The sequence below is a fragment of the Meles meles genome, chromosome 1, assembly GCF_922984935.1.
Source record: "Meles meles chromosome 1, mMelMel3.1 paternal haplotype, whole genome shotgun sequence".
Taxonomy (NCBI): domain Eukaryota; kingdom Metazoa; phylum Chordata; class Mammalia; order Carnivora; family Mustelidae; genus Meles; species Meles meles.
This window is the reverse complement of record NC_060066.1, coordinates 37,388,660-37,414,421: the sequence shown is the minus strand read 5'-3', so window position 1 is coordinate 37,414,421 and position 25,762 is coordinate 37,388,660. Positions and strand designations below refer to the sequence as shown.

General features: G+C 39.1%; 2 protein-coding genes across 3 annotated transcripts; one reads left to right on the top strand and one right to left on the bottom strand.

The window, feature by feature from the left end:
- Positions 1–2,268: 2,268 nt before the first annotated feature.
- On the bottom strand, positions 2,269–23,410 carry FBXO43 (F-box protein 43). Its single transcript, XM_046007189.1, is given in 11 exon segments — positions 2,269–2,517; positions 2,621–2,824; positions 7,576–7,678; positions 11,362–12,820; positions 16,420–16,448; positions 16,450–16,488; positions 16,681–16,735; positions 16,815–17,412; positions 21,815–21,845; positions 22,908–23,148; positions 23,353–23,410. Coding segments are annotated over 11 exon segments (3,066 nt in total).
- Positions 22,985–25,582, top strand: POLR2K (RNA polymerase II, I and III subunit K). Of its 2 annotated transcripts, none has more exons than XM_045981755.1 (4): positions 22,985–23,112; positions 23,666–23,735; positions 24,486–24,578; positions 25,266–25,582. In XM_045981755.1, the coding sequence occupies exons 2-4, from the start codon at positions 23,675–23,677 to the stop codon at positions 25,286–25,288; spliced, it is 177 nt and encodes a 58-aa protein (XP_045837711.1). In that variant the 5' UTR covers positions 22,985–23,112; positions 23,666–23,674; the 3' UTR covers positions 25,289–25,582. The 2 variants fall into 2 exon arrangements, with proteins under 2 accessions (XP_045837711.1, XP_045837718.1); XM_045981762.1 differs by having other exon boundaries at positions 23,001–23,090.
- The last annotated feature ends 180 nt before the right edge of the window (positions 25,583–25,762 follow it).

The window sequence follows — 25,762 nt, the reverse complement described above, 5'->3', positions numbered from 1 at the left end:
AGACAGATAGTCAAACTAAATCAAAGAGTTGTCTTCATAAATCAAAAGAATCAGGACTGGGAACAAGTTTCCCAAATGCAAAGAAACTTTAATTAACAATATTTATTAACAATGTTAGTAAGTATATTGACCCAGATGTGGAAGATACCTCAGGAAATTAAGCGGTGAGAACTCAACTTGATTAGAATCAACTGAATCAGAAAATTTGATAGAAAATGTGTAGACTTTGTAACTTATTAAAGACAATTGACAACTTATATTTATATTTAGCCTCCAAAAATTCTTTGTGGAATTAGAAAACATATAGATAAAATGTAATATTTAGCAGCTAAAATTTTTAGTGAGTTAAATAACAAATTAAAATTTAAGGCAGATTTTTCCAAAATATTTATATCTGAGGGTGACTGGCTGGCTCAGTTGAGGTCATGATCTCAGGGTGGTAGGATGGAGCCCCATATCGGGCTCCACACAGAGTCTGCTTATTCCTCTCACTCTGCCTCTAGCCCTACTCACCTGTCCTCCACCCTCTAAAATAAGTAAACAAAGTCTTTTTAAAAAAACAAATGTATCTATACCCAATTCACACTTTTAAATTATCTTATTAAAATACTGTATAAGAAGAGCTACATTTTAGGGGCACCTGGGTGGCTCAGTGGGTTAAGCCTCTGCCTTCGGCTCAGGTCATGATCTTAGGGTCCTGGGATGGAGCCCTGGATCAGCCTCTCTGCTCAGTGGGGAGTCTGCTTCCCCCTCTCCCTTTGCCTGTCTCTCTGTCTACTTGTGATCTCTCTCTCTCTCTGTCAAATTAGTAAATAAAAAATCTTTAAAAAAAAGAAGAGTTACATTTTAAATCTATGTGCATAATGTGTACACAGAGATATACACACATCGGTTACCTAAAGACAAACAAATATGAAACTGTCTTCAAATTTCCGCTGGTCGTAGTAATTTGTTCAACAATAGAACTTAGCTCTTTCTTGCTACTGTTCTATAAATGGAACATGCTGCCCCCAATCATTTTTGGAAAGTGGTACATTATAAATAATTCAGTAAATTTTGTTATTTAAGAAAACAAATCCAGGGGCACCTGGGTGGCTCAGTCATTAAGGGTCAGCCTTCGGCTCCTGTCATGATCCCAGGGTCATGGGATCAAGCCCGCATGGCGCTCCCTTCTCAGTGGGAAGCCTGCTTCTCCCTCTCCCACTCCCCCTGCTTGTGTTCCCTCTCTTGCTGTGTTTCTCTCTGTCAAATAAATAAATGAAATCTTAAAAACAAACAAACAAAAAGAAACCCAACCTAAAACTGTTGAGAAAAAAAAAACCAAAAAAACCCAACAACATTCTTTTCTAGCTAGTCCAAATTTGTCAAAATACTGATACCCAACCTAGATTAAACAAATGGAGGGGCACCTGGGTAGCTCAGTTGGTTAATCGATTACCTTTGGCTCAGGTCATAGTCCTGGAGCCCCAACACTGAGTCCTGCATCAGGCTCCTTGCTCAGCAGGGAGTCTGCTTCTCCCTTTGACCCTCTCCCTTCTCATGCTCTCTCTTTCATTCTCTCTCTCAAATAAATAAATAAAATCTTTAAAAAAAAGAAAACAAATGGAATCTGTGATTATAGTTCTGGAATTTTAAAAAGAATTTAAATGAAGTACATGACTTATGAGGATTTACTAATTGACTGAGATTCTCATTGTGAATAACAACCTATGTCTAAGAAGTTACTTTTATGTCTTCTTAGTAATCATTAAGTAAATTTTATTTAATCTGCTCACATATGATAGTCACTAAATTAAAATATTGAAATTATAGAGTAAATTCAATAGAACTTCTGAAAACATTTTATTTATATTTCATTTCAGTCAAATACTTATTGTCCAAATCTATAAGGCCATCTGTCTCAAGTTCAAATTTTGTAATATTACTTGGAAAACTATTTTTAAAAAGTGATTGAAGAACATTTCAACACAGAGTGATGAAATGCACAATTTTCAAAGGTTACATGAAACAGTTAAATACATATATATAACATTAAAAACTCTTTATTTAAAAACATTTATTAAAATGGGAAAATGTGACACAGTAAAATACAATTTTTTCAAACTCATCACTTAAAAGAATACAGACATAGATTATGATATATACAAAAGAGGAAATAAATCACCATCTGTCATTAATGGGAAATGTTGCATGCTTTCAAAATAGCCATAATTCTAAGTCAGACAAAACGTTGTTTAGGGGGAATCCTTCTTTTATTTGAGAGTCTCTTTAAAGGCGTTTTAAATTCCGCTTACTCTGGGCACTTCCTGGAAGAGCATCTTTTCTAGTTCTTGGCTTTGCTGCTCCTCTACTACATTCTTCAGACCCATGATAAGCACACAAACATAACACACAAAAGTCAAAACCGCAGGCTGTGCGGCTACACAGTCCCCTTTTCTTATATGGCTGGTACTTAGCAGGGGATTGGCACCTGGGGCAAGGTTTTAAGGCTTCATCAATAAATAGTGTTTTGGCAACCTGCAGTGAAAGCATACACACTAAATCTTCCAGTTTCATCCAGAGAATCACTTTATTTCAAACTCTAAATATTTATTTCTAATAACTTATGAGAAATACTCACCTTAACATATTCTTCCTGTTTACTACTTAAGGGGGTAACAGAAGAACTTGCTATAGGTGTCAAAACTTCTCCCCAAGGAGAAAAGGTTGAAACGTCTCCTTTCTGAGAACCTGGTATCTTAGCCTGAGCTTGCACGGATCTTAGAGCTGATCGATTTAAAAGATGGAGCCTAGTGGCGGCATCCTCAACATTTACTCTAGCTCCCTGCGGTAAAAGAGAAGAGGGGTCAGTACCGTAATATCAAAAGTTCCAGAACAGTTTTCTGATGCACGTGTATTTAAACACCGAAAGTGATTTCACATTAAATTCCACTAGAATTTTCTCCCTAAACTTTCCTTTTTAGACGAAAAATCTCTTATCTAACACTTAAATGTCAAAGAAATATAGAGGCACAATGTTAAAACAATAAATGTTAGCTTTAAGCTTGCATGATTGGGTATTTTTCTGTTTAAGGCATGGGTTGGCAAACTTTTCCAGAAAAGGGCCAAGTGGTATATATTTTACATTTTGCAGGCCAGATCGTCACAGCTACTCAACTGCCATTTTAGCAAAAGAAGCTGTAGTGATATGTAAATGAAAGGGCAAGGCTGTGTTCCAAAGCAACTTACTTTAAAAACAGAAATGATGGACAGGATTGGCCCACAGACTGGAGTTGGCCAAACCCCTCTTTTAAGTCAAGGTTTGTTTTTTTTGTTTTGTTTTGTTTTTTTTTAACTTTTAATTTTTTAAAGAATTTATTTTATTTTTTCAGTGTTCCAAGATTCATTGTTTAAGTCAAGGTTTAAGAAGAGGCAAATCTTTGTAAAGTTTGCTATGGGGTATCATGGAATTCTTTGAAGATTTCTTACCTTAGCCACATGTCAGAAGAATAATGGGCCTGGTTAGACCATGAAATCTAATTGGTTTAGTTAGTTCTTACCATATGTGTAAATACTAGAATCATTTTTATACTTACATTTTAATAAAAAAATTCTTTGATATTTTAAAAGGAGAAAAAAGGTATCTCTTCTCTGAACTGGATTTTCACATTACTTAAATATTCAGCCAAGAAATATTTTCAATAAGCCCTCTATTTTGTTCAGGTTGATAATGGAAAAATATAAGGTTTTTAGTTTCTTTTTTCTTTTTTTTTTTTAACAAATTGGCATTCTTGAACATTTATCAAAATATAATGTACTGAGAGTGAATTTCCTCATGAGTCTACCTAAAACTGTGCTTCCTCTCCCTTGATAGTTTCCCTTTGCCACAATTGTCTCCTAAAAGTGAGGAGAGAGAAAATAAGAGAAATTATAGAATGATAAATATAGGAGAGAAGATTAGCTGGTCGTGAAAAATTCTGTGATTAACAGTTAAAACAACATAGGCATAAGTGTAATGGATGAATATTGGTTTTCTAAAACGAGAATGAATACAAATGAACTTTTTCAAGGACTCAATACATTTCTTTATAGGACATTTGTATAAATAACTTGCAGCCTAGGACGCGAGAACACGACACAACAGCATACCAAAATTTTGATGGATTTCAATGCGGTTGGTAAACACAGTTATTGTGTATGAACCAACAAAATGAGTAGAGATACATCGTTGAAACACATTTCAGCTACAGAATAAATATTCATTTATTTAACAAATATTTATAGAACTCCTAAAGGTGCCAAGTGAATAAAACAGTCTAAACCCAGGCCTCCTAGAGTTTAAAACGTGTGCTTCCCTCTCTGAGCAAAGGAGGCAAAGCAGGCAACCAAGGCACATATTCGTGAGGGCCAAAATTTTTCAGAGATGGTCATATCATGTTACAGGAAGATATTTAAATGTGAGAGTGGAGTCCCCGTGGGGTTGTTCATTTCCATGGTTATAAGAGAACAATGAGGAATACAGTAAATTAAGAAATTCGGTGGAAAAGGCGTATCCCAATTCTAACACTCATTCTCACAGCTGCAAAGCAAATAGATGAAATTGAGATCCTATGACATGTAGCTGGTGTTTGCCTTCTAACTTTTATACATAAGGAGATTTCAGAGACATTACACAAGTATGAGGAAAACCATCAAACAACTTTGTCTTGCAATGTTTCTGTTTGGGTCAATGATACACATTAAGATAGTTCATGTGGAAAGCAACTGGTCCGTATCAGAATAGGATGGCAAAGTGCACCAGGAAGGATGTCTCTAGGGAAAGGAAGGAACAGGAAGAATACCTGATTTGTCTGGACTTACACAGAGGAGATTTCCAGTTCTGGTGGATAATAGGAGATGAATCGGGGATCTGTACAGAGAAACACTAAGCAAAACAAAAGAAAGAAACTAGGCAATTATTAACTCTGGAAAAAAAAAAGTTATATAGAAAAAAAGGTGTAATCCTAGTGTACTGCATGTTTCAACTGTCAAAAACTCATAATTTCAACACAGTCTTAATAATGTCAGCACCTAATTCTGATTCACTCCCAAATAGTGGTGTGGTTATATTAGTGAGACAGGAGAAAAGGAGAAAGGAGTTCAGAGAGACGGGTGGGTGTGTGGGTGGGTAGATAGTGGTAGAAGTGGTGAGAGGTTGGAGGACAAATTCTTAAAAAAAAAAAAAGAAAGAATTTAGAAATGTAGAAGTAAATCTGAAAATGAACAAATGAAGAATTGAAAGTGATTAACTTGGGACAAGAATCAAGAGTAGGAAGAGACAGGCAAGAGATTGTGTTTTGTTATAAGCCTTGAAGCTCAATTTGACTTTTTAAACCATGTACTTGTTTTACTTTGAAAAAAAATTAAAAAGCAAACTATAATAAGAGAAAAAGGTTCAAGTAAGTAAAAAGTATAGTCCTTTAAGAAATAAAGTTAGAACAAAGAAGTGGTGGCCTGGAGATGAAGACAGAATATTTTATCTAGAATTACCTTAAGTGTTGCCAAACACAAACACATTTCTTTCCTTGTAGGATGTACAATGTACATGGAGCTAACAGTTTAATATTAATAGATGCTTGCTTAAAAGTTGTTTTTCGGGGGCACCTGGGTGGCTCTGTTTGTTAAGCATCTGCCTTTGGCTCACATCATGATCCCAGAATCCTGGGATCCAGCCCCACTCTGGCTCCCAGCTCAGCAGGCAGTCGGCTTCTCCCTCTCCCTCTGCCTGCTTCTCCCCCTGTTTGTGCCCTCTCTCTCTCTCTCTTTCAAATAAAGAAATAAAATCTTTTAAAAAATTATCTTTTTAAGGGCTTCTGGGTGGCTCAGTTGGGTAAAAGTCTACCTTCAGTTTAGGTCATGATCCCAGGGTCCTAGGATCCAGCTCCTCAAGTCTGGCTCACTGCCCAGTGGGGAGCCTGATTCTCTGCTGCTCTCTCTCAAATTAATAAATAAAATCTTTTAAAAAAATTCTTTTTAAAGTAAGTCCTTAGCACATAGAACAGCACTCTAAAAAGATCAGAAGTTAAGAAGGTAATTTATATTATCTCGATTATAAGATCCCAGGGCCAGAAGCTGCAGCAGTTAAGTGGCCAGGAACTGTAAGTTATAAAGCAATATCATAGGTGAAAAAGGTTAAAACTTTCTTCAAAGTAAAATGGAAAGTCAACATTTTAGTTAGGTGCAGTCCCTGATATTTCATCGTAATGAGAAACCTACCAATCTGTATCTAGGTACTGATATTTGTTTAAATCATGTGTCAGCTCAATTATCATATTTTGTCAAATTAGAAATTTACTTATGTCATTAAATGCTTTTTACTAGAACAAGGATAAGAGTGAACTCTTGTGGTTTCTCTTAATATTGATGGCCAAGAAAGGTCTGAAAGTTGCATATACAGTACACACGGGTGCCAGAGTTATGAGATGTCTAGGACACAAAGTAGTGTCGCTCGGAACTGCAGAACTTTTCTTGCCAATTCAAAGCTGGTTCTCAAATCTTCAAGAAAATACAAGCTTATGATGCTTTACCAGTGCTTGTCTGCCACACTCACTCACTTCCAGGCCTTCCTCGATGTTACCCTCTCTGCGGAAACGCTCCTCCCCGTCTTCACTCGGTAAGCCACTCACTCCGTTCTTCCAGTCTCAGCAGAGTTGTGCTTCTTCTGAAAAGCCTTCTCTTGCTTCCCAAGTATCAAATGCCCCTTTAAAATGCTCTAGTATGGGAGCGCCTGGGTGGCTCAGTGGGTTAAGCCTCTGCCTTCCGCTCGGGTCATGATCTCAGGGTCCTGGATCGAGTCCCGCATCAGGCTCTCTGCTCAGCGGGGAGCCTGCTTCCCTCTCTCTCTCTCTGCCTGCCTCTCTATCTACTTGTAATCTCTCTCTGTCAAATAAATAAATAAAATCTTTAAAAAAAAAAAAGCTCCAGTATGGGGTGCCTGGGTGGTTCAGTGGGTTAAGCCTCTGCCTTCGGCTCAGGTCATGATCTCAGGGTCCTGGGATCGAGCTCCACATGGGGCTCTCTGCTTGGCAGGGAGCCTGCTTCCCTCTCTCTCTCTGCCTGCCCCTCTGCCTACTTGTGATCTCTCTCTGTGTCAAATAAATAGATAAATAAATAAATAAAATGCTTCAGTAGAAAAAACTCTGGGCTGCCCCTAACACATCTGTATTATAATCACCTGCTTATTTGTATCACCCATGGGGCATGAGCTCCAAGAGAGTGGGCACCATTTCAGAAAGGTTCACCCTTTGTAATCTGAGCAACTGGCACATAGTATCCACTTAAAAGACTAGACAGAAAATGCTATAAGGACATCTAATTATGAATAGGATCCAGCAGAGCACTGGTATTCAAACCCTGCTAATAGCACACACACTTCAACAACAAACCCTAGGACGCTCTTGATGCTAGGCAGTCTACTTCACTTATGGACTGGAAGGAAATGGAATGTTTGCTAAATGAAAATTGTTAAAAGCTAGCAGGAAAACCAAATTAGGTTGTCTGGCAATTTGTGATTATTATTTTTACAAAGCCATTTGAGAAAAGTATTGTATACATTACCTCAGAACCTGCTTTCAGTTGTGAGATATAAAATTTCCTCCTCCGATTTGCTTTTTTATCTTGAACAATAATTTCACGCCAATTTCTGCTCACTTTCCAAACACTAGAACAAAATGATTGGTCTTTATAGTGCACATATTCCACAAAATTAACATTTTTTGCATATGGAAATTAATAAGAAAAACTTGTTTTAAAGATTTTGGACAGTAAAATATGACTTGACCTGCCTTGTTGTTCCATATTGTTTCACCATATGAAAGAATTCCCATTAAAATATTAAGTACATGCCAGCATTATATCAGTGATAATACATTATTATATTATCATTATATTATATTACATATTATATTACATATTATATTACATAATATATATATAATATACATATTATATTACAATAATAATAGATAATACATTATTATCTTACAAATGGTTAAAGGAAAAACATATTTTCATATAAAGCCAATATGAGTCCACTGGGAGACTGATTAAGAGGATTTACATTCAAATGTGCAACTAAAATTAAAACTTTGGAACACAACGTGTAGAAAATGATTATCATCCAGACAGAACAAGGGGCGTTTATTTCTCCTATGAATACACTTAACAAATTTATCATTTTGTTTAAACAAACATTAGAACTATCAATAATTCACTGGACATACTAAGTGCCAATCATTATGATGGGTAACACTACAAAGTTCCTGTTTTAGAAACCAAAGTTGATAAGAATGAAGCAGATAAAAAAATAAACAGCAAACAAAAAACCTCAATTTATATCCAGTGATTGCCCATTTATCAATAACTTTGGCTATTCAAATTATGAAAGAAAAGATAATCTCTCAGCTGTTAATCTGGTCTTTTTTATTACTCTAACTTAAATCACTCAAAGGGAATAAGATCAGACAATTACAAAAAGGTCGCTTGTTGTTAAGAAGGTAATACTGTCCTTCCGATTACTGTGGCCACTTCAATTGCCTTGCCTCTTCCTAACTGACTTGTATCAGATTGATGGGAAGGAAAAGGCAGGAAGTCACCTGTTAATAGGGCAGAAATGAGCTATGCAGTTGGGTATTTGCCACAGTTATTTCAACTGACCATAATCTCGCACATTACCAAGAATCAACTCTGCTGGGGCGCCTGGGTGGCTCAGTGGATTAAGCCGCTGCCTTCGGCTCAGGTCATGATCTCAGGGTCCTGGGATCGAGCCCCGCATCGGGTTCTCTGCTCCGCAGGGAGCCTGCTTCCTCCTCTCTCTGCCTGCCTCTCTGCCTACTTGTGATCTCTCTCTCTGTCAAATAAATAAATAAAATCTTTAAAAAAAAAAAAGAATCAACTCTGCTAACCTTATATACGCATTCTGCAGTACAAATACTATGCATTTGGAGGGCTGTGGAAAAGAGGTAATTACAAAAATATGACCGAATATCAACTGTTCCCACAAGTAAGCACCCAAAAGTATCACCCAAGTTTTTAACTGGTCTCTATCTAAATACTACAGCATATAAAAATAAACTTCCTATATTTCAGCCATCTCCTTGATTTTTTAAACAATTTACCTCATTCAAACATTTTTTTTTTAATTTTTTTTTTTTTAAGATTTATTTTTTTGACAGATAGAGATTACAAGTAGGCAGAGAGGCAGAGAGAGAGAGGAGGAAGCAGGCTCCCAGCCAAGCAGAGAGCCCGATGCGGGGCTCGATCCCAGGACCCTGGGATCATGACCTGAGCCGAATGCAGAGGCTTTAACCCGCTGAGCCACCCAGGCGCCCCTCATTCAAACATTTTTTTAAAGGCATATACATACAGGTACACTATGTCCCACTTGGATTACACCAAGTACATTCTGGGTCAAGTTTATTTAGAAAGGCCTTAAATCTTAACATGAGTTTGTGAGACAGTATTAGATTGGAAAACAGAGGGCTCGGGGCACCTGGGTGGCTCAGTCAGTTAAGCGTCTGACTCTTGATTTCAGCTCAGGTCATGATCTCAGGGTTGTGGGATCAAGCCTGGCATTGGGCTCCACACCCAGCGTGAAGCCTGCTTAAGATTCTTTCTCCTTCTGCCCCTGCCCCTACCTCTCCCTCTCTTAAAAAAAAAAAAAAAAAAAAAAAAAATCAGAGAGCTCAATTATAGACCTAGATATATTCCTATCTCCTTGAATGACTGTTGGCCAGTCACTTAAATTCTCTGGAACACAGTTTCCTCTTCTACAAAATATGTGTTTAGACTAGATGTCTCAAAAGTCTTCCAGCTATGAAATTCTACAATTCTCTACAACAGCCTACAAATAATTTGCAGAGAAAAGGTAAAGAAGGGCTTTAATAGAAGTAGTAGCCATAAAAACAGCAAGGATTCTATGACCCAAACTCTTGACATATCTCTCAAAAATCAAATTCACAAACGCTCCTACATACCCTTCCCCAACTGTCGCCTTGCAGAAGTCCCTGGAAATTGGCAGGTACTACACATCAAGAAACCTGGGATGGACGTGGCCAACGCCTGTGTGACTTTCGTCCGCCACTCTCAGGATGTCCTTCGTGATAAGGTCAATGAGGAAATGTATATAGAAAGGTTATTTGATGTTCTTATTCTTCAAAGTGTGGGGCATGGACCTTCAGCATCAGCCTCACCTGGGAGTTTACAAGCGGTGAAGAATTGCAGCCCTAACCCCAGCCCAAAGGAATCTGAATTTGCATTTTAGCAAGATCCTCTGTGGATTCGAATGCACATTAAAGTCTGAGAAGGCCTGAGGAAAAAAAAAAAAATGCCTCCTTCCTAGCCATGGCATTCCCAAGGGTCTTGTCTTCTGATAGTCTTGCAACTCCCTAAATTGCCAGTATGAACACAGTCTCACTTTAGTCTTTGTAACACTAGTTCTGTCCTCAGCCCTCCTAAATGTCTGTTTCTCTTTATGTAGCAGCATCCAATATACTAGAATTTCTGTTAACAGAAATTCTTCAGTTTCTAATTCCTTGAAATTCCCAGAAGTAACCACCTTACACTGCCCTGTTAACAATGAAAATGCACTAATCCATATTCTCTCGGTTTCTGGAAAAACTAAGCCCTAAAATGAAAGCTATCCATCATTTTGGATTCTAGAATTTAGATTAAATAATTAAATGGTATCCTTTGTATGTTATCATTTCTTAGTCACCATAATACTTTACATTATTTCTGGCCAAGTGTCATAACTTTAATACAATTTGCAATCTGACCACAAGATATGAACTATTAAATCATTAAATAACTTTTGTGAAATACGGCTTACCATCTTGAAAATTTGAAGTTCAACATTTAGAAACTCTCTTCCCAAATGACAGTGACATGAACTTTATCCAGAAGACTACACTGATGCTTCTAAAACAGGATTTCATTTTTTTTAAGAGATTTATTTATTTATTTTAAAGAGAGAAAAACAGAGGTTGGAATGGAGGGGCACGGGGAGAAACCCCCCCGCAGACTCCCCACTGAGATCCAGGCCCAAGACAGGGCTCCACCCCACAACCTGACTCCAGCCAAAACCAGGAGTCGGACCCCCAACCAACTGAGCCACCCAGGCGCCCCTAAAACAAGAACTCAAACAGAAGTAACTATATTAGTAAGCTCTATTAGGAAGCTCAGTAAACCACTATTAGGAAGCTCACAAAACACTTTGATAAAGACAGAAATAATAAAACAAAACAAATAAAACAGGACAACTACTCAACTCATAGAAAAGCTTTCCAACTTAAAAAAAAAAGTGATAAGGAAGTTTTACTTCAGAAAAAAATTTTTATTTCTTACCTGCATAGGTTTTCTGCAGTCAAGGAACCTAAAACCATAGCAAGGATATGTTTTAAATTTCTATATTTTAGTTCTGTTAAGATGTCCAGTTTTTCTATACCCATTTTCTTGCCAATCAGTCCTGCAAGGACACACTGTAGTATGGCTATTTGCCCCCCATCCTTCTCTTCTAACCATTCATGAGGACCATTTTGCTGGAATCTTTTTCTTTTGTTTCTCATGAAGAGCTCATGCACTAACTGCAGGGCTGGGGTCTTTGATAAATTCTTAAAGCTTAAAATCTCATTGTTACTGCTCAGCTGATTCTCTGAGGTGTCTGAAGCAGCTGCTGGTGTTGCTTCCAAGTCAGAGTCCCTCTCTGTCTCAGATTGTGAGCTTTGTTCCTGAAGCGTGGACAATCTTCTCAGCCTTCGAAGATGCCTTGACTTTTTTATGGTGTCCTCCACTTTGGCCGTTCCCTTTTGTTTCCAAAGTTCTCGAAAAGAACCCTCCTGGTCAGAGAGGGAATCTTCTGATTTATCCAAACAAAGTGAGTTAAAACCGCTGTCTTCAGGTGTTGAAATATTGCCCTTCACTTCAGCTGAAGAAGAGAGCCTTTGACTTGCATTAAATTTAATCTTTGCTACAAGACTACTTACTGGAGTCACACATAAGTTCTCGTTTGTTCCATAAGATGTTCCACTAGCAGAGGAGTCCAGAAGTTTGGGATATGTATTCTCATCATTAACAAATAGACTGCTATCACTAAGGTCATGTGTGATAGAGTCTTTAAAACTATTACCCTGAATCGGAGATATACATTCAACCTCAAATAGGCTACAGTCATCTTTGGAATCATCAACTGTGGAAGTCTTCTGTTGAGAAAAATTAAGTCTCAATTTTTGACTGCTGGAAGTTGCTTCTTCTGTTTTCAAAGTACTAGTAACTAAAGGACTAAAACTGGTTTGCCTTGGAAAACTTGAAGCACTGCCTGGAATATTTTTTTCTAAGTTGAGGACTTGGTTTATACTACTTTCTAGAGAACTATTTTGTGATTCAAAGTCCCCCTTTAGGAGAGAAAAAGATATGTCCAACCTTCTACGCAGTAAACATTTTTTTCCACTGACTTTAGGGGTTTCACAAAGTTCTGGAGTTTTATCATTCTCCTTCCTAGAAAAGAAAAATCTCTTCTTTTGAGTTGGAGATTCTAACAGATGAGTTAAGCCCAGATTTGAAGTTTCAGGATGTTCATGGATTAATGTTGGGCCTTTTTCTTTCTTTCCAAAACATTCTTTACCTGTATTATCAAAGTTGCAAGGTTGTAACAACTCATTGTAGCCACTGTCTTGAAATGAAGATGTGGAGCAAACGTCTCTGAAGCTGGCGTGTTCGAAATTGATAGCAGGATGGTCCACCTCATTTCCTGCTCCAGGGCAAGCTTGACTTGAACGTCTCTCTGACATCTTCAAAATCTCTGTTTCTACAAAGGGAAAACAAATTTTATTCTTCCTTTGAAATGAGTAGCCTAGCAGCTTATACCAAAATATATTACTTGTTAGGAATATGAATAATAATAGAAAATGCTATGGCAATAAGAAAAGTTACTTTAAAAAACAAATCTAGGGCAGTTGTTAGGTGTCTGCCTTCAGCTCAGGTCATGATCCCAGGGTCCTGGGATGGAGCCCCACGTGGGGGGGGGGGGGTCCCTGCTCAGCGGGGAGTTTGCTTCTCCCTCTGCCTGCTCCCCCTGCTTGTGCTCTCTTTCTCTGTCAAGTAAATGTATAATATCTTTTTAAAAATAAATAAAAAATAAATCTACTCTAATATATACTCATTTGTATATTACTTTACCCAACTTTTAGCATCATAAAAACCAAAATTTGGGGGTTATACATATTCACAGATAATTTGATTAAGCATAGTCTAAGTGCTACGCACAAACATTTTCTTCAACTACACTTGAGGAAAGAAATCTGGCAGCATCATTTTTATTACCTTATGATTTTAAAGCACTAAAGCACATAATAATAGTTTTAATATTCTAGCTTATTCATACTGGCCAATATCAGTTGGATATTTCCCTTCAAAGCTCTGGTATTTAAATAAAGCTGTTCAAAAAAACTTTATGCCAGGGGCGCTGGAGGGCTCAGTGGGTTGGGCCTCTGCCTTCAGTTCAGGTCCTGGTCTCAGGCTCCGCCCCGCATCCGGCTCTCTGCTCAGCAGGGAGCTTGCTTTCCCCTCTCTCTCTGCCTGCCTCTCTGCCTACTTGTGATCTCTGTCTGTCAAATAAATAAATAAAATCTTTAAAAAAAAAGAACTTTATGCCAGTTTTTGAACATGTTTTTGGAAATGTGTCAAATGAGTGCTGCCACTAGATTTGACTGCAACTTGACCAAGCAATGCCAGGATAATGTTATTCACACTTGTAACATAGGCCTCTCACAGAAATCCAATCCCCATGACCATTCTCAAGATCTGAGCTCCCAGACTCATAACTTTGCAAAGACTCCTTGGCTGATTGATAAATTACTAATATATTCTTCTTGAGCTAACCAAATTGAACCAGCGCCTCAGAGATACAGGGCCATTACAAACCTGGCATATTATTCTTGTCTCATTTTCTAACTATTTTGAGACATCAGGTCCAGTTGCAGGCTTGAATTCACAGATAACAGACAACTCTTTGTGGGAAACTCACCCTTAATAATATTCTTGAAATTACAATTACAGAATTCAAGTAAATTACTTTGTAATTACTTAATGAGTTACTCAGTAATTATATGTGTAAGGAACAACACTAGGAAATACTCCTCAACCTTTTCTTTTTTTTTAAATTTACTTTTTCTCTTTGATTTTTTTTCTCCTCAGCGTTTTGTTCTTTTCAGCAGTCAACTCCTGCATTTTATTTTTTAAAATTTTTATTAATTATTTTTATTAACATATAATGTATTATTTGCCCCAGGGGTACAGGTCTGTTCCTCAACCTTTTCTTAACAGTATTATCACATTCCTTCTTTTTCAAAACTCAAATCTTAAAGGGTGTGAAAGGAAGAAAATTATAGTTTCTGGTATTTCTCCAGATTATTCAAAGAACGCTAAGAAAACTGTCATTCTTTCAAAGTTTTCTCCAGACCAAATGCATGATTTTTCTCTATTAAAAGATCCTGGGAAAGTATACTTTAGTTGTCTATAATAGGAAAGTAATATATTTATGCCTAGGTTAATTAAGTGCCTAAGTGAATGAGTTTATATTTATGAATGAGTAATATATTTATGCCTAGTAATTAAGTGCTTAAGTGAACGAGTTTTTAAAAACAACAACAAATGCTATTTCAATCACAAAACAAGATTTTTTATGGTAAAATGATCATGGGATGATTACTACTGGGCAAAATATCTAAGTGTTTTTCAATCTTTTAAACTTATATTTCATTCTAGTAAATCTCATCCATGTTATTTTCTGATCTATATCACCAGAGACCATAAGAATGACTGCTATCTTCTGTACATGCTTACCAGCCAAGATAATCAAACTTTGCTTTCTATAACTTGTATTATGCTTCAAGACAATTTTGTTTTCCAAATATTAAGTTAATGACATATAATGAACTTTCACACTGCACCTCCACCCATGAATATTTCCTCATCTTTGAGAATCAGTCTATAAAGCAAGTTAAAACTAGGTCAAGAAATCCTTCTTAAATTTTAGAGCATTGTAACTATTCTACCTTACCACTAGGTGTCTCACCATGCTAGAATTTGGGAAACAAGCAAATGGTTACAAACAGAATGGGAAGGCAGATATGCTCTCCCACTACCACCCATAAGCCACTTGATATAAACATACACATATAAACAAAAAAAATTTTTTTCTGTTCATCTATTCATCTGAAATTACCCCAATGTGCTTTCTCTTCTGTCATCAAGACCATCTTTTTATTATCCCAAGATGTTGGTCTCAAACAAAACTTGGTTCTTCAAAACTTAATTTTTAAATCATTTAAAAAGACATGCAAAATTTTGAAATGGCCATTGACTTACTTAATTTTGCTGATTCAACAGCTCACTAATTAATCAAATGAGCCTCCTTGATACTCATTTTTTTAAACACCAGGCTCCTGAGTGTTGAGAACACATCTCTATTTGTTCTCAAAAAAGTAAAAATTGGCAAGAATATGGAGAAACAGGAACCTTCACGCACTGCTGCTGGGGATGCAAATTGGTGCAGTCACTGTGGAAAACTGTATGGAGTTTCCTTAAAAATTAAAAATAGAACTATCATATGATCCAGCAATTCCACTTCTGGCTATTTATCTAAAGAAAATAAAAACACTAATTTGAAAAGATATATGTACCTCTATGTTCATTGCAACATTATTTACAACAGCCAAGATATGGGAGAGACCTAAGTGTCCATTGATAGATGAACTGATAAAAATGCGGTGCATATATGCAATGAAATATTACTCTGTCATAAAAAAGAATGAAATCTTGCCCTATGTGACATGAATGGACTCATAAGGTCTTACGCTAAGTGAAATAAGTCAGACAAAAACAAATACCATATGATTTCACTTATCGTGGAATCTGAGAAACAAAACAAACAAAAGAGAAACAGATTCATAGATACAGAGAACAAATCTGAAGTTGCCAGAGGGGATGGGAGTAAAGGGTGGTCAAAATAAGTGAAGGGGGAAAAAAAAAAAGTGAAGGGAATTAGAGGTACAAACTTCCAGTTATAAAATAAATAAGCCTTGGGAATGTATACACCATAAGGAATACAATGAATAATATTGTAGTAACTTAGATAATAACTAGATAATCATACTAGATTACTTATATATATTATATAATAATGATATATATCATACTAGATATATAACTAGATAATAATAACTAGACCGATCAAGGTGATCATTTCATAATGTATAAAAATATAGAATTGCTATGTTGTACACCTGAAACTAATGTAATATTGTATGTCAACTATAATTCAAGACCACTTGTTAAGTTAGAGAATGTAATACTATTTAACTATATTAAAACCAAATTTTCATTTGTTAAAGTGGAAAATCTTACCATCAGTAAGTCTTGAGTTCTTAGATGTCAGTTAGGTGAGTTTCCAAACAAGAAAATCTTTCACTTTGCCTTTAAAACTCATGTCAAAGTATTACCAATCAAAAACTCTAGTTTGGACGATTGAAACGTGCAGCAGCGTGATGACCGCTAAGATTAGAAAGGTACATAAAGTACACACTGCACGGATTATTCCTAACACATGAAAAGGCCTAAATCATTCTGAGTTTCTTTCAGCTTTCCAGATAATGGTAATTTCAATACCCCTGTTCTCTCCAGCTAGTCTGGGAACTGAGGAACCTTCCCAAATTCGGGTTTTCTGAAAATGCAGTGTAAGCCGCAGCGCTGTCATTTACTCCCCCAAGGTGCTATCAGCGGTGGGTGGTTAACGGTCTCACCAGGGCGTCCTTTGGTCCCGTTAGTCCCTCCTGGACCTTCCCAAGGCCCAGCTGGCGGGGGAACGGGGGGGGTCGCCTCGGCACCGCCTCCAGGACGCAGAACGCTACCCAAAGGCGGGGGGGGGGGGCGTCCCCTGGAGCGGGGCGAGCGGCTAAGAGATCGGCTTCCGGGCACCTCTCTAGTCCCAGCACCTGGAAAGCAAAGTGGGGCCGGGCCCGGGGCCGCCCGAAAGCCCACACACACTTGGGCCCCCCCACTCCCGCCCACCTGGAGACCGAGACGCGCCCGCACCGACCGGGCCGCGGGGCCAGGCGGGAGGGGAGACAGGCAGTCGGCGCTGGGAGCGCCGGGCAGGAGCCGCCGCCTCGGCCCCAGGGATGCCTGGCTATGGCAACCCCCACGCCACGTTCGCGTGGGGCCGCTGCGTTTCCCTCCTTCGGTTTGAACTGCCCGCCTTGAGTAACCGCTACGCGCCGCCCCGCCCCGCGCCGCCCCTTCCTCCGCCTCCGCGGCGCCCCTGCCGGCCGCCCCGCGACCCGCAGGCCGCGGCCGGGACCCCGTTTCCCCGGAGGGGGTCTCGTCCTCCCTTTTCCCACCCTTCCACCCCGACCCAAAGCTCAGACGGGCTTTCTAACTTCATGGGCTCCGCCTCTCCCCATTCTCACCTCGGGGAGCATTATATAGAAAGGCCATTGATCCTATAGTGGGTCCTGCATTAAAAATAATGCAGGCGAGGGGAACCTGGGTGGCTCAGTGGGTTAAGCCTCTGCCTTCAGCTCAAGTCATGATCTCAGGGTCCTGGGATCGAGCCCCACATTGGGCTCTCTGCTCAGCAGGGAGCCTGCTTCCCTCTCTCTCTGCCTGTCTCTCTGCCTACTTGTGACCTCTCTCTGTCAGATAAATAAATAAAATCTTAAAAAAAAAATGCAGGCGAGTATTCTCTTGAAAATGTTCCCTGAGATAGGTATAAAAAGCAGGTTACAGGGGCACCTGGGTGGCTCAGTGGGTTAAAGCCTCTGCCTTCGGCTCAGGTCATGATCCTAGGGTCCTGGGATGGAGCCCCACATCGGGCTCTCTGCTCCGCAGAGAGCCTGCTTCCTCCTCTCTCTCTGCCTGCCTCTCTGCCTAGTTGTGATTTCTCTCTGTCAAATAAATAAAATATTAAAAAAAAAAGCAGGTTACAAACTGAATGATGCCTTTTAGCAGTAGAGCTAAACACAGGATGAGGTCTGAAGGGTATGACTAACTGGGTTACAGCATCTCTACATGAGGTTATGCTTGATCATGCTAGATGGGATGTTTTATATTATTCACCAGACACCTACTCTATGCAAAGCTCCATCCTTCTGCTCTTGGCAGCTTCCTGCTAGTCTCCTTTTCTGGCCCCCTTTTCTCTGCCTTTTCCCTAAATGAGACCGCCTACCTCAGCATTTTTTTTTTTTTAAGATTTTATTTATTTATTTGACAGACAGAGATCAGGTAGGCAGAGAGGCAGCCAGAGAGAGAGAGGAGGGGAAGCAGGCTCCCTGCTGAGCAGAGAGCCCGATGCGGGGGCTGGATCCCAGGACCCTGGGACCATGACCTGGGCCAAAGGCAGAGGCTTTAACCCACTGAGCCACCCAGGTGCCCCCCTACCTCAGCATTTTTATTTGTTTGGTTAACTTTACCATTATGTGCTTACATAATTCTTTTTTTTTTTTTAAGATTTTTATTTATTTATTTGACAGAGAGAGAGGTCACAAGTAGGCAGAGAGGCAGGCAGAGAGAGAGGAGGAAGCAGGCTCCCTGCAGAGCAGAGAGCCCGATGTGGGGCTCGATCCCAGGACCTTGAGATCATGACCTGAGCCGAAGGCAGTGGCTTAATCCACTGAGCCCCCAGGCGTCCCTGTGCTTACATAATTCTTATGCAGAACCTCTCCCATCACTTTTAAGCCAATAATAGCAGCTACCACCACTGTCCTCCAACTGGATATTTCTTTCTCTGTCTGGATGCCCTTTAGTCATCCAAAATGAAATATATCCAAAATCAAACTCATTAACACTAAGTTCTGCCAGTCACTAGGCGAGGTACTGGGAATACAAAGATGAGCACAGGACAGTTACGGCCTTAAGAGGCTCACAAGCACTGTAAAAGAGGGACGTAGTAGCACCAAGGAAAGAGGATCAACTAACCGTAAGGAAGGAGAAGGGATGGGGCTAACTTTATAAAGACCATGATTTGAGGTGGATTTTGAGATGAATGACCATTTAAAAGTCAGACAACAGGTGATTTCAATCTCCAAATGTGCAAGAGCAGGAAACTTGGAATAGCTGGGAAAACTCTAAATAGTTCGTTATACCTAGAAACTCAGATTTATTTGAGGAAAGTGCAAAAAGTTTTTTGTTGGTTTTTTTTTTTTTCTTTTTTTGAGAAGGGGAGGAAGCCAAGTCATGGAGAATTTCAGATCCATTTGTGAGTCCGTTGATCCTCTAGGCATTGCAGAGCATTTTAATTTTAGAAAGACTGCTCTGGTGGCAGAAGGGAGAGCAGAAGGAAAAGAGGTGAGGGTGGTTTCAAGGAGACCACTTAGGGAGCTATTGCATGACTCTGGAAGCCAGTGGGGTTGGAGAAGAACCTGGACTCAACATATTCTGTTAGCAGAATCAAGGGCATGGGGCAGGAGTTGAGGAAGCACAGAGGACAGATTTGGAAGAAAATAAGATGAATTTAGTATGAGGTTGTTAAGTTTGTAATCATGTAGGATTACAGGTAAGGTAAGGAACTGGTGAATTATACATGCTTCAAGATAGCACCTCTCTAGAAGGTACTATGTCTAGAAGACACCCACATGACCAAGATAGAGTGAGTAGTGCCCTCTCTATTACAGCCATTTTGCCGTTCCCCCATCATAGCATTTGCAATCCTCATTCTCTGCTGAATTTTCTGTGTAGTTTAACACCTTCTAAAAATTTCATATTACTGGGATGCCTGGGTGGGTTAGTTGGTTAAGCATCTGCCTTTAGCTAAGGTCATGATCCCAGGGTCCTAGGATCAAGTCCTAGGGCTCCTTGCTCAGGGGGACCCCCCTTCTCCCTCTGCCTGCTGCTCCCCCTGCTTATCCACTCTCTCTCTCTCTCTGACAAATAAACTACTTCGAGAAAATTTAAAAAATAAAAATGTCATATTACTTATCTTGTTTAGTGTCTGATCCTTACTCCCACTATAATGTAAACAGGGCAAGGAATTTTGCCTATGGTTTTAAAAAATCCACAAAATCCCAAACATCATTTAAACATTGCTGTTTTCTCTTTCTCTAGTTAATTTATTTTTATTTTATCATGACTAAAGAGCAGAAAAGTATAACACAACTCCCTTCTATCCTAAGAATAATTTTTACTCTTCTCCCCCCTGCCCACAACCAAAAGGGCAAAAAGGAACCTAGTTACCTGTAGCTTGCCCTGGCTTTATTCATATACTCCAAATACAAATAACTAAGCCATATTTTCGTCTTCTTTGCCCACCATAATCTTTGGCCTTTTTGCTTCCTTTCTGGATTGGTTGTCATCCCGTTACTGAACTTAGAATTCTAAACCCCATCTGTTTTCCACAAGATCTAATTCTTCTTTGGGGGACCAACCAGCAAAACATAATGAAAGACTTTTCCAATCACGATAACTCAAGCTATGCTCATATACTTAAAAAAAAAGAAGACCAAGGAATATGAAAAACAGATTCAGGGAGGAAAATAGCAACTTGCATCTCCATAACTATATTTTAAGGAATTAAAAGCGCTAGTATCCAAGATAACAAGAAAACTGCCTTCATTTGGAGAGAGCAATGCAGTGATATCTGCACATGGTAAGTGCTCAAGAAAAGTTAGCTGTTACCAGTGTTAATAATTCCATTGACCATGCTCCGGTGCTGGATTGAGAACTAGCATTAACATGGACTTTTGTTGAAATTCTGGATCTCCTTGATACCACTTCTAATTACCCTACCCTTCCACAGGGTCCCAGGATCCATTTCTATGGATCTACATGTGCTGATCCAGTCTGATCTCCATAGACTGTGTTATGTGCCAGAATCATTTTGATACCTCAACTGGAGAGTCAGAATCCCATAAAGTGTGCAATGATTGAAGTTATACTTTCTGGATCACTCCATCATCTTTCTCTTTTTTAAAAAAGATCGTATTTATTTGACAGAGAGAGCAGCAGCAGCAGAGGGAGAGGAAGAAGCAGGCTCCAAGGCTGAGCAGGGAGATGAATGCAGGGCTCAATTCCAGGACTCTGGGACCATGGCCTAAGATGAAGGCACATACTGACTGACCACCCAGACGCCCCTCCATCATCTTTCTCTTTTAACAACAGTTTTAGCTAGCAATTCTTTTTTTTTTTTTTTAGAGAGAGAATCTTTTTTTTTTTTTTTTTTAAGATTTTGTTTATTTTTATTTGACAGAGAGAGATCACAAGTAGACAGAGAGGCAGGCAGAGAGAGAGAGAGGGAAGCAGGCTCGCCGCTGAGCAGAGAGCCCGATGCGGGACTCGATCCCAGGACCCTGAGATCATGACCTGAGCCGAAGGCAGCGGCTTAAACCACTGAGCCACCCAGGCGCCCTTAGCTAGTAATTCTTGTAGGAAAGCCTGTGTTGGCTGTTCTATTGCATTACCCTCTTCTCTTTGGTTGAGAGCTAATGGTCAAAATACTTCTGTATGTTGGCCTGTCTGTGAAGGAAGCAGCAAGAAAATCCATTATGTTCCCCTGGAAATTAAAAAATGGGCAGCTAGGAAGACCAAGAAGATGAAGTCAAATCTCCCAACCTGGTCTGTAGAGGTGCTATCAATTCGAACTCCTTTTGGAAGTGAAAGGTGAAGCTGAAAGTTCTCGGTTGCTGGAGGGAAGACTAGAAAGCAGTATATCCTGCTTAATAAGAAATCAAAGACATGTTGGGGAGAAAGAAGTCTGTTTCTCTGCTTAACTATAACTACTATAAACAAATATTTCCTAAATTTTAATTACTTTTCTTCTTCCTTCTGTTATCAGTGAAAACCTGTGAAGGAAGCAAACGAATGTAAACATTGTTAATCCAATTTCTATTAATCTCACTGATTTTGATCTTTCAAAAAACACACCTCCACTGCGCAGACCGTTTTGTTTCATCTAGGGAGGAATACATGCGATGTACATAATGTTAATCAATGGATAGTGACTGCTACCAATATCCCTCAGTTTTAAGTGGAATTAATTTATGTAGCTGCCTTCGTACCGCCTTTTTTTTTTTTTTTTTTTTTTAATTTATTTTAGAGAGACAGCAGGAGCGAGAGGGACAGAGAGAGTGGGAAAGAGAGAATCTCAAACACTCCAGGCTGAGTGCAGGGCCTGATACTGGGATCCTGAGATCACGACCTGAGCCGAAACCAAGAGTCGGAAGCTCTACCAACTGGGCCACCCAGGCGCCCCTAGCCTTTCCTTTAAAACAAGTAAAAGGAGAAGGTCAGAGGGACGACAGGAGCCTACGAACGTTTCAAAAAGCAAAAATGAAATTATGTGGATAGGGGGCGCCTGCTCCACCGGCCCAGCACAGGTACCAAGGATAAACAATCTGAAAAGTTTTTTTTTTTTTTTTAAAGATTTTATTTATTTATTTGACACAGAGAGAGATCACAAGTAGGCAGAGAGGCAGGCAGAGAGGCAGGCAGAGAGAGAGGAGGAAGCAGGCTCCCCGCGGAGCAGAGAGCCCGATGCGGGACTCGATTCCAGGACCCTGAGATCATGACCTGAGCCGAAGGCAGCGGCTTAATCCACTGAGCCACCCCGGCGCCCCTGAAAAGTGTTTTTTAAGTGAAAATCAATGATGGAGTCACTCCTTCCGTGTTCCTCCGAGTAACGGTCAGCCTAGGATTCCAGGGGCAGCTGTCATTTCGCTTTTTATTCTAACCCTCAGCCCTCCTGGAAAAGTTTACTTTCTGCTGACTAAATTAATCAGAAAAGCAGACTTCCTCCTATTTGAGGAACTACTGAAATGCTCTGCTATCCTGAAAAGTAAAATAAGCTGGGGCGAAACACAGACCCCTCCCCCACAGAGCCTAACACACAAAGCTCTCCTCTTTACCGCTTCTGTACAATCCGGGTTATCCTGCCACGCCCGGGGCGGAAGGGGCGTGGACTAGAGGCGTCATATGCCAGCGCCGGAAGTTGGCTGAGACCCGACGAGCAGCCATAATCCGCCGGGAGTTTTAGAGTACGGAGTTTCTTCGGGCTGAGTGGTTTGGGACTTGGCGGGTTGTATTTAGACGTGAGTATTTGAACCCAAACAGGTAAGACCCTCAAGGTTAAAAGAGTCCGGTATGGGACTAGAATTGGGAGAAGCTGGGAATTGAGTAGATGATGTTAATCCTTTGCCCTGTTTGGCTTTTGGGGGTTATTCTCCCCTTATTTTCGGTTCGCACGTTCCCTTGTTGAAGGATGTAATTTATTGCCTTCTGCTGAATTTTGGAAAAGTAGATCTTGGGGTTAAACGGAAACCGAACTTTGCCGTCAGATCCCAGTCCCCGTACCTCTTAATAGCTGAATAGCTCTGCGCAACTTGACTTCTACAAGGCTGGGTTTCTTCATGTGTAAAGTAAGAGTAATAGCTCCTAGGATTGTTGTAAAGATGATAATGAAATAGTATGTGTAAAGTTATTGTGTCCAGTTTGGGGGTAAGAGCGCAATACGTTGTGTTTTTCGTCCATTAGCTGTACCCATAGGGTTTGAAAAAGTACAGGTTAGGAATTGGGACTTTGTTCGGTTTCCCTGAGAAAAATGAGGCCTGGTTGGATTTGTGAGGAGCTCTTTTGAGATACTCAGTATTTGAGTCTGTGATTTCAGGGGTTATCAATGGACACCCAGAAGGACGTTCAACCCCCAAAGCAGCAGCCAATGATATATATCTGCGGAGGTAAGAATAGAACTTACATAAAGTAGGAGTGTTTTACTTCAGAGTTTTGAAGTAATTACATTTAACTTTGTCTTAAATGAGTCTCTCATCTTTAAATTTATAAAGCAGAATACTAGCAACTGTTAAAAAAAAAAAGAGTTCTCTCATTAAGAATTCATTTTCTGTCCAAGAAAAAGTGCACTGCCCATAACTCTTTTTTCTTTCCTCCTTAGTATATTGTTGTTAAATAATAAAAGTTCAACGGAGTACATTTTAAAGGTGGAATAGGCTTATTTAATGGACTCATGAATCAGGCAGCACCCTGTCTAGCAAGTAGATAGGAGCTCCAAAGTGCTACAGAAAAAGAAAGGTTTTTAAAGGTAGAGAGGAGTGGAAAAAAGGAAAGTACTAGCAAAGAATCCGTTGTTTTAGGTAAGATGGCCTTTCTAAGAGGAGGAACAGAAAAGCAGTAAATTCCCTAATGCTGACAAAGAAATTTCCATGGTGACTGGTCAGAGGTTACATTTCTGCATGGTTGAAACTGCAGTTAGGTTAAGTGTTAAGCCTTGGTTTACTGGATTTACTGACTTAGCATCTTAACCTAAGTGAGGCTATTTGGGGTCTGTGGGGTTTTTTTCAGCATGGTCATGGCACCTTACTCTTAAGATTGAGTACATTTTAGTGCTTTGGGTGAAAAATACAGTTAAGATAATTTGCTTTTTTATCCTATTTGCCCTTTAGACACTGAATAAACATGCCTTTTTTTTTTAGAATGTCACACAGAAAATGAAATAAAATCCAGGGATCCAATCAGATGCAGAGAATGTGGATACAGAATAATGTACAAGAAAAGGACTAAAAGATGTATCCTTTTAACTTGCTAAATATGAAGTAGGTGGACATGAAGAATAATGCTTGGGTTGTTAGTCAAACACTAATTTCTGGTGTTAAAAAAAGGTAGTAACTTTCAGACTACCAAAAAAGGGGCTCGATTAGGATTTTCATAATCATTTAATTTTTATGTTCAGAATAAAAATTCAGTGTAGAGGCATATATTAAATATCTGAATATTAGTTGACTTTAGTTCTCATAAGCCTTTTTTACAGGATCCGAATTTTACTTATACTCCTTGATTTTGAGTTTATGGACAAACTAAATTATACAAAGAGAAATAAATACAAATACTGTGTATAATGCTACTTAATGGATAAAGTAAGGTTTACAAATTAGCCACAAGACTGAAAGTACATTGTTATGTGGTAATTAATAGTACAATTAAAATATTTTTTAAACTGCTAAGTTACCTTGATAACATTGCTTTAGGTTTTTTTGGTGCATTAGTCTTTTGTGACATGGAAAGGGGACTAATAAAAATTGAAGTCTTTTTTTTTTTTTCCCATTTCCAAATACCATAGTAAATACTGAGTTCCAATCTATTATACACTGTAGATTAAATAACTAGCTGATTGCAAAGAGAAAGTGACTTGGAAGTGTTAAATCCTTCATATAATTTTTAAATATTTTTTTTGTCCTTAACTCATTTTAATACAGTGGTGGTTTTTGATGCTCGATGAAACATGGAATTTGGAGGATTATCTTCATTTGTACTTGGATTTACTATTAATGTTATATAGCTTTTGATTAGTGTATATATCTTTATGAATACAAATAACATTTCATTTTAAAAACCGTCTTGTATGTAGATATTTATTTGATAGTTTCTATAAAGAAGTTTTTTGTTCAGTTACGTGATTTATGGCCACCTGGGTGGCTCAGTCTGGCTTCTGCTCAGGTCATGATCCCAAGGTCCTAGGATAGAGCCCCATATCAGACTCCCTGCTCGAGGGAAGCCTGCTTCTCCCATTCCCATTATCCCTGCTTGTATTCCCTCTCTTGCTATCCCTCTCTTTCTCTCTGTTAAATAAATAAATAAAGTCTTTTAAAAAAATTACGTGATTTATAACTTTTATTGTATATGTGATCTGACACAGAGTGAAAGTTTAAAGTGCTTCCCTAAACCACACTTCTAATTAAGGCCTAGAATCTTT